The 13,667-nt window shown below is 39.8% G+C and overlaps 1 protein-coding gene across 2 annotated transcripts in view; it reads left to right on the forward strand.

Moving 5' to 3' along the window:
* Positions 1 to 451: 451 nt before the first annotated feature.
* OCRL (OCRL, inositol polyphosphate-5-phosphatase) overlaps positions 452 to 13,667 on the forward strand; it is a 50,880-nt gene continuing 37,664 nt past the window's right edge. For both annotated transcript variants that reach the window (XM_025373113.1, XM_025373114.1), the window contains exons 1-4: positions 452 to 695; positions 946 to 1,034; positions 5,117 to 5,196; positions 8,402 to 8,440. In XM_025373113.1, coding sequence (XP_025228898.1) covers positions 657 to 695; positions 946 to 1,034; positions 5,117 to 5,196; positions 8,402 to 8,440 — 247 coding nt within the window. In that variant the 5' untranslated portion in view covers positions 452 to 656. The remainder of the gene's footprint in view (positions 696 to 945; positions 1,035 to 5,116; positions 5,197 to 8,401; positions 8,441 to 13,667) is intronic.

Raw genomic sequence — 13,667 nt, forward strand, 5'->3', positions numbered from 1 at the left:
CTAGTTAGAGGTGACCTGGAGGGGATGCGGAGGAGGAGCAAAGGTCTGGGCTTTGGGGAATTCTCTGATATAGGGCATAGAAGAAAGAAGAGGAAGGGAAATGGTAGGATAACCAACACAGAGCATTATAACCTTAAGAAATATATATATATATAAAATATTACATATATAATATATATTATGTATAATATATTATATATTTTATATATATTGTTTCATATATGGATGATGTGGGTCGTATTGACACAACAGGTTTGAGATCCCCCATAGGTGTGACTGTGTTTTGTTTCTGTGGCCATCTTCAAAGTCCTCAGAACAATTTTGATGTCACAGGTGGCATTTAAACCCCATTCCTTGCTGGACGTAGTAGAGACGCCCCCAGTCCGTCGGGTCTCTCGCTGCAGTTCCGCAGGTTGGCCGCAGGGAGCGGAATCTGCGGCGGCCTGGAAAACTGGCGGGGGCGCGAGGCGCCGCTCTCTCTCGGGTCAGATTCTCAGCTCCCAGCTCCCCGCTCCCGGCTCCCGGCGCCCGGCGCCCGGCGCGGAGCGGTTCCTCAAACGACACGCAGCCGAGGTGGGTGGGTGTGGGGACTCGGGAGCCACTGTCGTCGGATCCGCCCGCAGTCCGCTGTCCCGCCGAGCCCGGAGGCCGCCTGGATGGAGCCGCCGCTCCCGGTCGGAGCCCAGCCCCTTGCCGTATCCGCCGGAGAGAAGGGGGAGGGGAGACCGCGCAGGGCCGCGGGTGGGGGTCGGGGGCCCTGCGGAACACGGCGGGGCGGGGCAACCGGGTGGCCCAGAGGCCAAGCAGAGTGGGGGAGGGGGCCGGCGCGGGAGGCGAAGCCGGGCGGGGCGGGTGAGGGCGGCCGGGGCGGGGGGTGGAAGACCCCCTTCGCCCCGCAGTGCACCACTCCTCCCCACCGCGCTTCCAAAGGAGACCCTTGACTAGCGCCCGCATACTGTCGAGGGTATGGAGATGAAGGGTCCTCTCCGGGAGCCCTGCGCCCTGACCCTAGCCCAGAGGAACGGGCAATATGAGTAAGTAACCACCTGATTCCCACAGAGGAGGTGAGCCTGCCATTACCTCCCAACCCCAAACCGCGACGGGTCACCCACTGTCCTCCTACTAAGGCCACGCGGGCAACAGGTTCAGGTCCAGGTGTGAAGTGCCAGTGCTCTCTAACCTCGGGGCTTTGTCCTCAACTTCCAAGCCTCTGGATCTTGCTTGGCAGTGTGGCTCAGTGGAAGGACTGAATGGGCGGGGAAGCAGGAAGCCTGGGTTCTTAGTTCCTGCCCCTGCAACTGACATGTGTTGTGTAACGTTGGGCAAGTCAATAAAGCTTTCTGGGCCAAAGTTAACTCTTCAGTTTAATAAAACCATTAACTGCCTTACCTTATAGCCTTTGGAGTTATAAGTGGGGGAAAAATAAATGCGAGAGTGGTTTACAAAACGTAAAAATGCTATGGGAATGCCTCATTGTTCACGTTACAGACTTGTCTTAACCCTATTCAGCTGGTTTCTCCAGTCTCCCTACCCCCTTATCCCACTTGTTTGAAGGCATATTCATTAATTCAGTAATGGTTTAGTGTAGGCCAGAAACTGCCTCACTTACTGATTTGACTGTTAGAAAATGTAATGAAATGTGTAGAGATAGAAATAACAGTATTTTATCAGTGTGTCACCTTCCTCTCTGCCTTAGACATAGGAACTCAGTAAATACTGTTGAATGATTGATCAAAAGATTATTTTGATAAGCTATCACCATAGCTGCTAACCTCTATTGTCACTAATGCCTCATCTCAAAAGTATCCATAGTGACCTTTACATATCATAGGTCCCTATCCCTGTGTGCCCAAGACACCTCCCTTGGATATTCACTGGCTTCTTGGCATAATATTCCTTCCCAGTTTAAAAATTGTTCACTTAAATCTTGCCGTCTCCCAACATTGGGTTCTGCCTAAAACCAATTTCCTCAGTCCCCACTTTTAGATCCTCTGTGTCTATGCTGTCTGATTTACATGGAAGAAATCCCCACTGGCCCAACCTGCTCTTTTCTGAGACTATTGGTGCCACTGTAACTGGATGTCAACTAGTTCTATGAAGTAGCTCCTTCCTAGGTCCTGCTTAGTCAGCTCTATTGGGAAGTTCATCAAACCCAGATTTCATCCAACCCTGGAAGACTAGTTTAATGAAACTAAATTCAGAATTTAATAAAACTAAATTCAGCAGAAAAGTGGAACACCACTAACATTTCCAAAGGCTAGAGTGGGTTAGAGAGAGGTGACCCTTGAGCAAACCAGTAAAACTTCTGTGCCTTGGTTTCCTCTAATGTAAAAACAAAAATCTGAAGATTGAATAGAATAGCTACATTACTGAGATGACCACAGCCCAGAAGGTGGTCCCTCGGATTAGTAGATTTGGAACTCTGTTGAGCTAATAAGGAAGTCTTGTGTTCCAATTCTGTGTAAGTTATAGGGGTATAGTTGGGGGTATATGTGGGGGTATGGGGTTGCTATATAACTAACACTAATATATAAATAACACTATAAAACTAACAACTATATAACTAACAACTAATATAGTTGTTGCTGTATTAACAGTTTATAAACTATATAGTTTTAAATATATATAAACTATAGTTTATATATAAACTAACAACTGATACAGTTGTTGCTATATAACTAACACTCAATGACTGCTTATGTGCCAGGTACTGTTCTAAGCACTTTTCATTAGTTCATTTAATCCACGTGTGAGGGTTACGATAAAATAGTAATATCATCATCCCCCTTTTATAGATACAAAAATTGAAGCACAGACAGGTTAAGTCACTTGTTTGCAATTAGGAAGTAGAATACCTGAGATCTGATCCTATGTAACATGTCTCAGAATTACACTGAGAAGTTTCTCTTGAAAGCATTTACTGGAGACACCTAATACCATAATACCATCTGTAATCCTCATGTTCTTGTCTCTCTGGTGCCTTCTCTGACTCGAGCGTCCAGAACTTTTTACTTTTGGCCTTTTTATCCTAGAACTTGAAGCCTGTCTTAAATCTTTACGTCTGTGGTTCCTACTGTCAACCATGGGAAATTTACTTGACCAAAATTACAATTAAAAATCAGGTTTTTTTGGAAACAGGGAATCAAACACTAAGATTCATCTTTTTCAAGGATAATAGATTATGAAAAAGCCTGTTTGACCTTTAACCTTCCTTGAACAAATCAAAGCGTTTCCTAGGGATAAGGCAGAGTTGGCATTCAGGATTTGTCACTCTTTTCTGTTTGACAACTACCAAATTCTGAATTCCATTGTTTTGCTGTATGCCAATTATTTCTAATCTTCATATTCTGAAATGAATAATTACACTCAGGTAGAATTTTTATGCTTATTCTTAGCCCTACTCTTTCATCGTAATTTAGTGGGTAACACGTAGTAAACACTCAATAAATGTTTGTGGAATTCACTTAAATTCTCAGTTTATTTCTGTTTTGTAATAGTTTTTAACAGTACTGTTCACATGAAGCTTTACTGCTAGATGTTCAACACCATATCTTGTTTACATGTTTTGAGATTTTAGTGGTTTGTGTTTATCTTCCTCAAAGTAAGCTCTTCCTCCTTAACCTTTGATTTCTCAGCCTTTTATCTGGTTTCTGGTTTCCATCTGCGTTTATAGGACTCTCCACTCAACTCATGAACTTTCCAGATTGAAAGGGGCCTGCCCCATATTCCTGTAGTCACGTTAGAATACAAACCCCTGCAAATTAGGCAAGAAGGATCAGAGCAGAAAAGAAGCATTAATACTTTTATTTCCCTTAGTTCTAAGTAATTACTTATCCTATCCCAGGTTATCCTCTTCAAAGTTAACACATTTGAAAATGCAAAAAGCAAAAACAACAAGCACCCCAAAAGACAACAAAATAGAAATCAAACCCTTCAAAATGATGACATTTTAATGTCAGAAGTTGAACAGTTTCATTTTAAAATTCACCTCTGCTTATAGCTTAATTAAGCTAGATGATTTATTCAACCAGTATTTGTTGAGCATCTGTTAGGCTGCAGACAAAACTGATTATGATCTGGTCTTTGCTTTCAAGGGGCTAAAATCAGTGAGGGGAAATAAATATAACCATAATGGAGTGTATAAGTATTCTATTAGAGGGGCAAACAAAGGCAATAAGGCTGCTGGTTCTGCTTGGGGGTATTGAGGAAAGCTTCACGGAGGAGGTGATATTTAAGATGAAACTCGGGAAGAAACAGAGTGTTCCTGACAAAAACAAAACTAAAAACAATACTTGGAAGAGTGCTTGACTTTGGGAATGCTAGTTGACGTTCAGAATGGCTGTTTACCAGTAGGTTGTACCTCGATTCTGGGCCATTAAGGATAAATAATAAATGAAAAATTAATATTTCAGGAGTACATATGGATTTAGAAGTATGGATTTCATACTGGGGAGCCGGGTTTACTCATGTTCATAGAAATACCAGTGTAAACTTGGAAACCAGAGAAAAAACACAAGGGATTTGAAGGCAATCCGGTTGTGGTATCTGCCACCTTGTTGGTCACTGATATTTTGACCGATCCAGCTGGCTCAGCATTGCCTCTTACTCCTCCATGAACCTGAATGCTTGTTTGAAGAGACAGATCCATTCTTTGGTAAAAAGCCATGGTAGTGTAATTGGAAACTTAATTTATGAATTTTCTAATTCACTGATTCCACACACACGAGCAACTGCTGTGTGCCAGGCTCTGTGCTAGGTACTAGAAATTCCATGGTGTAAAGATGGCTGTGGTCCCTGGACTTCACATCTAGCTGTCAGTTCTTCACTCTGGTATGCATACTCTGAAGCTATATACTCTGTAATTCATGCTCTTGAGCTTGTATGCTGCTTTTAGGATATATGGCCTAGAGAACAGTGTGGGTAATCAGATGTTCATCACCACTAGCGTCCTTTTAGGCCTAGAGCAATATCTAGCTGTCATGATGCTCAGATCCAGGAACTAGATGCAGCAAGTCTAATAAATACAGACTAGATTTGTATAACAGGACAGCGAAGTATTTTGTTGCTAAATGGGTTTTTCAGTGGCTATTCTTTGATGCGTTCTTCTGTTTCCTAGGTTAATAATCCAGTTGCATGAGAAGGAACAGCATGTTCAAGATATCATTCCTATAAATAGCCACTTCAGATGTGTTCAAGGTACTAGCTTTAATTGCTTAGCTAGTTTTATAATGTTTTTTCTTGGTCATTACTGCATTATGTAATACCATACATATTTAAATTTGTCACTGCATGTAAAATGAAATGTATTACTCTTTGCATAAAAAGATAACGTTGAGGAGATGATACTTTAAGAATGCTGAAGGGTTATATTGCAATATATTTGTATATATGCGTGTGTCTGTAGTCTCACCTGTTTCCTTGGCTTGGGTTAGAGATGTACATAGATTATTACCTGTGTAGGTAGTTTTTTATGCTGACTGACCTATATGTGGATTTAAATAACATTCTTGGGCTTAATGGACACAGTGCTCATTATAAGGTACCAAGGTCACTTGGATTCACACACATTCAGCACTTTCTCCACATGCTATTTGAAATTAAGACATTTGGCAACATACCTTGCCAGATTGTAATATCTTGTGCTGATTCTCAATTGTGCTGATTCTCAAACCTTGACATTGGTGATTCATAAGAAAATTGACTCTGAGGAGGAAATATTTGGCCTCCTGCCCTCAAATTTGGGGACGGAGCACAGAAAATCTGTTGTTTCATCTGCTACGATGAAACTTAAAAATTGGGAGGTTTGTGTAGGAGGTGTTGCTTCTGTCATCTCACATTGCTCTAGAAAGGAAATTGATACTAGAGAACAAATACATTCTGTTTTCACTAGGACCAGTGGCTTTATCAGTCAGAAGCATTCTGTATCAATTGTAGCTTCTTGGAAAACTTGTTTTTTCAAGACAAGGTCATTTCCCAGGCTCAAGCGATCCTCCCACTTCAGCCTCCCAAGTAGCTGGGACTGCAGGTGCACCACCCCCCAGCTAATTTTTATTTTTTTGTAATTTTTGTAGAGACAGGGTTTCGCCATGTTGCCCAGGCTGGTCTCAAACTCCTGAGTTTAAGCAATCTGCCCATCTCAGCCTCCAAAAGTGCTGGGCAACTTACAGGCGTGAGCCAGCATGCCTGGCCTTTCTTGGAAAACTTAAATCTTAGCTTGCATGGATTCTTTCTTAAACTACATTGAACTATTTTTTAATCACTAAGTGACATGTACATGATGTAATACCTTTGGAAAGAACAGAAAAATGTAAAGAAAATAGGTCACTTAAATTCCCATCCTTCAGAGATAAACACCTAGCATTTTCCTTTTTTCTACACATACATTGCAGCATGAGTGATACTCATCTTATACAATTTTTTGTCTGTTCTACATGCTATCGTATTATGAGCACTTTTCCATGTTATTAATGGCTATATGCCATTCCAGTTTATGAATGGTCCATAATGTAATAATTCCACTATGTTGACATTTGGGTTATTTTTCACTAGTATAAATAGTAATATGATGAACATCTCTGCACCTAAATATACCTGCACATCTCTTATTTCCTAAGGATTTATTCCTGTAAGTGAAAATACTAAGCTAGTGGATATGACTTTTTAAGAATGCTTGTGTTAAGAATTAAAAATAGCTTCAATGAATAGTGTCCATATTGTACAGAAGAATGAAGTGATAGCTATTTAGCCTGCCCTATGTGAGAGAGACATTCTAAACAAGGTAGCTGCATGCCATAGTAAGTGGCTGTGGCCACCTCACTTTTCAAGATGTAGCCCTTCACAGAGGGGAAGAGCCAAAGAACGTGACTTTAAATTAATATCCTATTAGTTTTGTACCTTTTTACTCTACCTCTAGGATCTCTTTTACCCTGTTTCTCTTAGTATTTTTAATAAGAAATCAATTGCTGATTGTTAGATCGTAGTGCTGCTTCTTAGAATCTGGGAAAATATGTGCACACATGTAATATAGTTCCCCATGACTGAAGGAAGACTTATGTATGATTTTCACCTCCTTTCTATTTCCTGACCTGTGCATCTATTTTGTAAACTGCGCCTGTAATTCCAATGTTTTGGGAAGCTGAGGCAGGAGGATTGCTTGAGCCCAGGAGTTCAAGACCAACCTGGGCAACATTGCGAGACCCCCATCTCTACAAAAATAAAATTAAAAAAACAACATTTGCCAAACGTGGTGGCAGATACCTGTAGTCCCAGCTACTTGGGAGGCTGAAGCAGGAGGATCGCTTGAGCCCAGCAGTTCGAGGCTGCAGTGAGCTGTGATTGTGCCACTGCATGCTAACCTGGGTAAGAGAGTGAGGCCGTCTCTAAAGAAAAAGAAAACCATCTGTAAACACTCAGGTTTTACAGAACTAAAAGTTAATGAAGAACAGTAGTAAACATACAATATCTATGTTTTGATGCCCTAATTCCCCTTGTGTAATCATCCTAATAATATGAAGACTACTTTCTGGTATTAAATGAGTTAGTTTCTTGCCAGTTGCTTCTGTTGTACCTGAGTAATGGAGCCAAATAAATAATTCAGTCTTGGGAGGGAGGTGAAAAAGGTGAGACTACTCCATTTGACCAAGGTAGATCCAAGCTAATCCCACGGAGTCAGTACCCGGAATTCAATTAGCCTGGAGGGTCTGGCAGGTGCAGTTGGTCAAATCCAGAGAAATCAGAGGGGAAGAGATAGGTTGGGTCTAGACACTTGTTGTAAAGGAAGAAGTCCAGGAGAACCATTGAGAGATAAGGAGAACTCTAAACTTGCAGACTGCTTTGCACCCTGTTGGGTATGGAGGGCCTTTGGCCCACAGGTGGTAGTTGTAACCTGAAGGTATACTCTGCCCCCCTGTGTGGGACGGGGGCAGATGTGATGAGATCACTGGGAAATTTTCATAGAATAGATCTGAGTTAAGAAAGTAATTCACCTGTGGACTTTCAGGGTAACTTCCTTTGCCTTCTGGTATCTAAAGAAGTATCTAAAGGACCCAGAGTTAAATCAGTATATTACAGTTAAGGGGAATTAAACTTGCTTTTGCTTGAATTAACATGTTGTTATATTCTGTACTATTAATTTCTCATTCCTTGATTTGCTTTGAGAAGTTCCATTTGGTTACTTCTTCAGTTCATTTTTATTTTAGTTGATTTGCTCATAGTCTTTAGAACCTAGTGCTATTAAAAATCCCTTTAAAAAATATTAAATGAAAAAGAATTTTAAAAAATAGGTTCTAAGACCTAGGAGTAGTGACTGAGAGAAGCAGTTATTTAGTTAGGCATGTATTCTTTTGGTTGTAATGAGTGGTTTTCTCTTCCCTGATCCTACTCTTTTTTTTTCCTGTCTCAGAAGCAGAAGAAACTCTTTTGATTGACATAGCTTCTAACAGTGAGTATCTTTCTGAATGTGCTTGATTTTTATTCGACAAATATTTACTTGAACACTCACTACATTTAAGACACCTTTTGGGGCACATTTTTTATTTTACCATCTTTTCCTGTAGGCTCCTGTAGCAGCCATACAAATTAGCATTGTTTCCCAAAAACATGTAGGCTAAGCCTAAGAAAAAGCAGGTGGCTGGTAAGAATCTTTATAAAAATTAAAAATAATGATCTACCTTTCTAATGCTGTACTTCATTGAGCTACCAGTATTGTTACTGTCAGTTAAATCATTGCTGTAGAATTGTTAATTGTAGGAAGGGCTAATGTTTAAAGCACATAAGGTTTATTGGTGGGTTTTTTGGGTCACTTTTAACTGCTATTACATTTTAAGTTTTTTCCCTACCCTCTTTTCAAATTAAGTCATAATATTTTCCTTTATTTGTTGTATTTTTTGGAAGGCTGAAGAGTCCCTTAAATTGCTTGTCCAGGCATTCCTTTAAAAAAAAAAGTTTAGTCTTTTATTTAAGCCCCATCCCCTCAAGGCATCTCTTTATTAGAGGGAACATGATCTTCTTTTCAGTGTTTCCATTCTCTCATTTTTATCTGTTTGAAGCAAATCATCTTTGACTTTCTGTGCAAGCTGTTCTTTGTTTATCATCTAATTGTCCTATTTTATGGGGTGGAGAAAATGGGCACTCGATGCTACTGTGAGGTTGCTATGGAAAAGAGTATCTGACCACATGAATCGAAATCAAATGGGTTGCCTTATCTCTTAGTTGAGTCCTTGGATGAGTGGGAACTGGCACTGAGCTTGGGACTAGGGGTTTACATAACTTTGTTTAGACAGAGTCCCAGCCCTTGGCACTATTAATTTGTATTGAACAGTTTAAGTAGGCTTTTTTCTGGCTTGAGTTTTTTTTTTTTTTCCCTTTGGTTGTGGATTTTAGAAGTCTTAAAGGCTGTGCCTAAAAGGCCAGGTAAACCCCAGCTGCAAGTATCCAAGAGAGAAAATAACTTAATGTCTATTTCTTACTGTGCTTAGAAAGGAGAAGGCAAAAACAACACTTAAAAAAGCAAAATTAGAACAAAGGCAATTCTGTAACAACTGAAATTGCTGCTGAAATGAGAGATGGAAACGTCCTGTATTTGATGTAGAGAGGTATTTGATTCAAAGCTGAAAAGTTAAACTGAGCTGTGTCTTTTCTCTTATAAGCACTTGATTTTCGGCATTAGTTTTGTTGTAGCCGCTTCTACATTAGCCATGTGTTGCTATGTCCAGAGTTCTAGTTACTGGCTTATAGGGGGAAAATAGGTAAGTGACCACTTAAATAAAATCCTTGGTTATTTCTACCCATTTAGTAATATTTGCACTGAAACCGTATTTTATCTTGATCCTTGGGCTTCATACGTAAACCTTTACGGTACACAGTGTGTTGCACGAAGGAGATCTTGGGTTTGTTAGGCAGGCCTGATTTTAATGTAAATATGCATTTTCCCATTGTCTGGATATTGGTGTTAAATGCTTTGTAAATAATTTTTTTTCATTATAGAAGTAATACATCTTCGTTATGTACAATTTATAAATTCAGAAAAGCTTAAAGTATCAAATTAAGATTATTTTCCTGCAATCTAGAGATCACCACTGTGGTTAACATTTTTATGTATTTCCTTCCACTCTTTATATTTTTACATAATGGAATCTTCATATATAGTTTTTATCCTGCATCTTCATTTAACATTATATTGTCACATTTTCCTATGTCATTTACAATTATTTTATAATATGCTTTTTAAAGACCAATATTTCACCATAGGTCTGTGCCAAATTTTATTAAATTAACTTCTTCATAAAATTAAGTCATTGTCAAGGAACATGATGTATCTATTTTTTTCAGGTCTTCTTTTATATCTTTCAGTAAAATTTTATACTTTCTTCATATATATAGTTTTTAGGTTAAGTATTTTGTGGTGGATTTTATTTGCTGCTATTGCAGGTGGAGTTTTCTTCTATGCCCTTCTAATTGTTTATTACTAGTATACAGAAGAGCTGTTGAGTTATGGCTATTTATCTTTTATCCAGTTGCTTCATTGAAATTTATTTTTAATCTTTTTTTGCTTTTCATTTTGTTTTTTCATTTTGGTAGCTAACCTTAATCATCTATAAATAATAATTTTGTCTCTTTTCTAGTAGCTACTGTTGTTGTACACTATACCAGTGAGAATATTGGGACCAGTGGTAAACGATGATGTTTCTTGTTTGGCTCCTGATTTCAGTGAGAATGCCTCAAGTGGTATTTCACTGTTAATGACATTATTGCTTGTTGATTTAACAGGTTTTTTTTTTTTTTAATTAAGAAACTGCATTTATTTCAAGTTTGTGTTTTTTAAAATTATGAATGTATACTGAATTTTAGCAAATGTCTTTTCGGTATTTATGGAGATGATTTCATTCTTTCTTATTTGACCAATTGGTACACTGTATTGTACTAATTTCCTAATATTAAACTGTCCCTTGTTTATTCATTATTCAACAATTATTTGTTGAGTGCCTTCTCTTTGTCAGGCACTTTTGTAAGTGCAGAATCAGTACAGAACGACAAAGATAAAGTTGCTGCTCCTACTTTGGGTCTTGCTTCTGTGCAATTTGCTACTAGTGTCACACAGATACCTATAATTCAATCCTTCATTCTATAAAAATATGACTGTCTTTTATGTGCCAGGAACTACGCTAGGCTCTAGGGATATAGCAGAAAGCAGTACAGTCATGATACTTTAAGGATTTTAATATAGGAAACAGACTTTAAACTGATAAGATACAGATAATTGTTGTTTGGGTTTTGTTTTGTTTTGTTTTTGTTTTTGTTTTTTTTGAGATGGAGTCTTACTCTGTCATCCAGGCTGGAGCGCAGTGGTGCCATCTCGGCTCACTGCAAGCTCCGCCTCCCAGGTTCACGCCATTCTCCTGCCTCAGCCTCCCAAGTAGCTGGGACTACAGACGCCCGCCACCAGACCTGGCTAAGTTTTTGTGTTTTTAGTGGAGACGGGGTTTCACCATGTTAGCCAGGATGGTCTCGATCTCCTGACCTTGTGATCTGCCACGTCAGCCTCCTAAAGTGCTGGGATTACAGGTGTAAGCCACTGCGCCCGACCCAGATACTTGTAGTTTTAATAAATGCTCTTGAGGGAAGGTACTAAGAGTTTATGTGAGGAGTAAGTATATTAGGAGGGTGGTCAAGGAAGACCACTTTGAAGAAGTGACAATTAAATTGAGACCAGAGGGGCTAAGTAAGAGACCGGTTAAGATGGGAGAGAGAAGAATTTACCAAGTAAAGGGAATTACAAGGCTCCAGGCTGGGAAGTAGCTTGACACTTTCTTTGAAGTGAAAGAAGACCAGGGTGCCTAAAACAGGTCTTGGGCACCAAGGTAAGAAAAACGGGCTAGGGGACAGATCTGGCAGGATCTTGTAAGCCCTGTATTAAATCTGAATTTTGAGATTTTAAAAATGAGAAGAATATGAAGGATTTTATGCTGGGGTGCCATCATTTGCATGGAAGCAGAGAGACCAGTTAGGAGGCTGTTTCCATAGCATAAGCTAGAGAATGTGGTGGCAGTAGTAATGAAGATAAGCAGTCAGACTTGATAGATGTTTTTGGAGGTAAAATCCATAGGAATTGGTTTGAGTGTAGGGGGTGAGAGGAAGTGTCAAAGATGAATCTCGGGTTTCTGACATGACTGTGGATGATGGTACCATTTGCAGAAATAAGAACACTGCAGAAAGAATGAGTTTTCCTTAAGGGGGAAGGGTCATGAATTCAGTTTCAGTCATGTTTAGTTTGAGATTTTTTTTTTTTTTTTTTGAGATGGAGTCTCGCTCTTGTCGCCCAGGCTGGAGGGCAGTGGCGCGATCTCAGCTCACTGCAACCTCCACCTCCCGGGTTCAAGCTATTCCCCTGCCTCAGCCTCCTGAGTAGCTGGGATTACAGGTGCCCGCCACCATGTCCAGCTAATTTTTGTACTTTCAGCAGAGATGGGGGTTTCGCCTTATTGGCCAGGCTGGTCTGGAACTCCTGACCTCAGGTGATCTGCCCACCTCGGCCTCCCAAAGTTTTGGGATTAGCAGGCGTGAGCCACCTCACCTGCTGAGATTTTTTTTTTTGAGACACTTGAGTGTAGATGATAAATTGGCAAGTGAATGTATGCATTTGAATCTCAGAAGAAAGGTCTGGGTCACTAGCACGTAGATGATACTCAAAATCGTAAGAGATGATGTGACTGTGTGTGGACTGTGCTATCGAATACAGTAGCCACTAGCTACATGTGCCTATTTAAAATAATTAGAAATAAAATGAGAAATTCAGTCCCTCAGTTGCAGTAGTCGCATATCAAGTTGTTAGCTACCAAATTGGACAGCACAGTTTAGAGCATGTCCATAGTCACAGGAAGTCCCATTGGACAATACTGGTATAGAATGAGAAAAAAGATTTATGTTTGAACTTGAGGAGCTCCACTGTTTAAATGTTAGATAGAGGAAGAGATACTTCAAAGGGCACTCAAAATTAGTGACGAGAGAGAGAGAGAGAAACTAGATGAGTATGGTATCATAGAAGCCTTTGGAAGAGATTATGTCAAGCCCGGATTAACTGTTGATTTCTGCTAATAGGTCTAATAAGACGACTGAAAAATATCCATGGGATGGAGGTTATTGGTGAACTTAAAGCAATTTCAGATAAATAGTGGGTTTGGAAGTCATATTGGAATGGATTCAAGTAAGAAATGGGAGGTCTGTGACTGTGTGTCTTTTAAAGAAACATGACTGCAGGGGAATATAGAGATGGACTGGAGTTGGAGGGAAATCAGAGCTCCAGGAAGATTTTTGTTTTTCAGATGAGAAGGACTTAGAACATGATTATATGCTAATGTGGAGGAACTAGTGAAAGGAAAAGCGTTAAGGATATGGGGATGTGTCTAGGGAATAGTTGTGAGTGTAAGATTACTGAGAGAATCAGAGGGGTTGTAATTCAAAGTGAAGGAGGCTTGATAGGAGGAATCTTCTTCATTGTATCAGTAGGGAAAGGATGAGATGATTACAAATACAGATAAGTTTCCATGTGATAGCTTTATTTTTTCTCTGAAATATGAGTTGAAGCATTCTGCTTAGAATAAGAGGGCTCAAGAAGATGGGGGATCCAAATTTTGAAGATAAATGAGTAGGTGTGAAACAGTTGTTTCAGA

This window comes from Theropithecus gelada, chromosome X, assembly GCF_003255815.1.
Source record: "Theropithecus gelada isolate Dixy chromosome X, Tgel_1.0, whole genome shotgun sequence".
In the NCBI taxonomy this organism is placed as follows: Eukaryota; Metazoa; Chordata; class Mammalia; order Primates; family Cercopithecidae; genus Theropithecus; species Theropithecus gelada.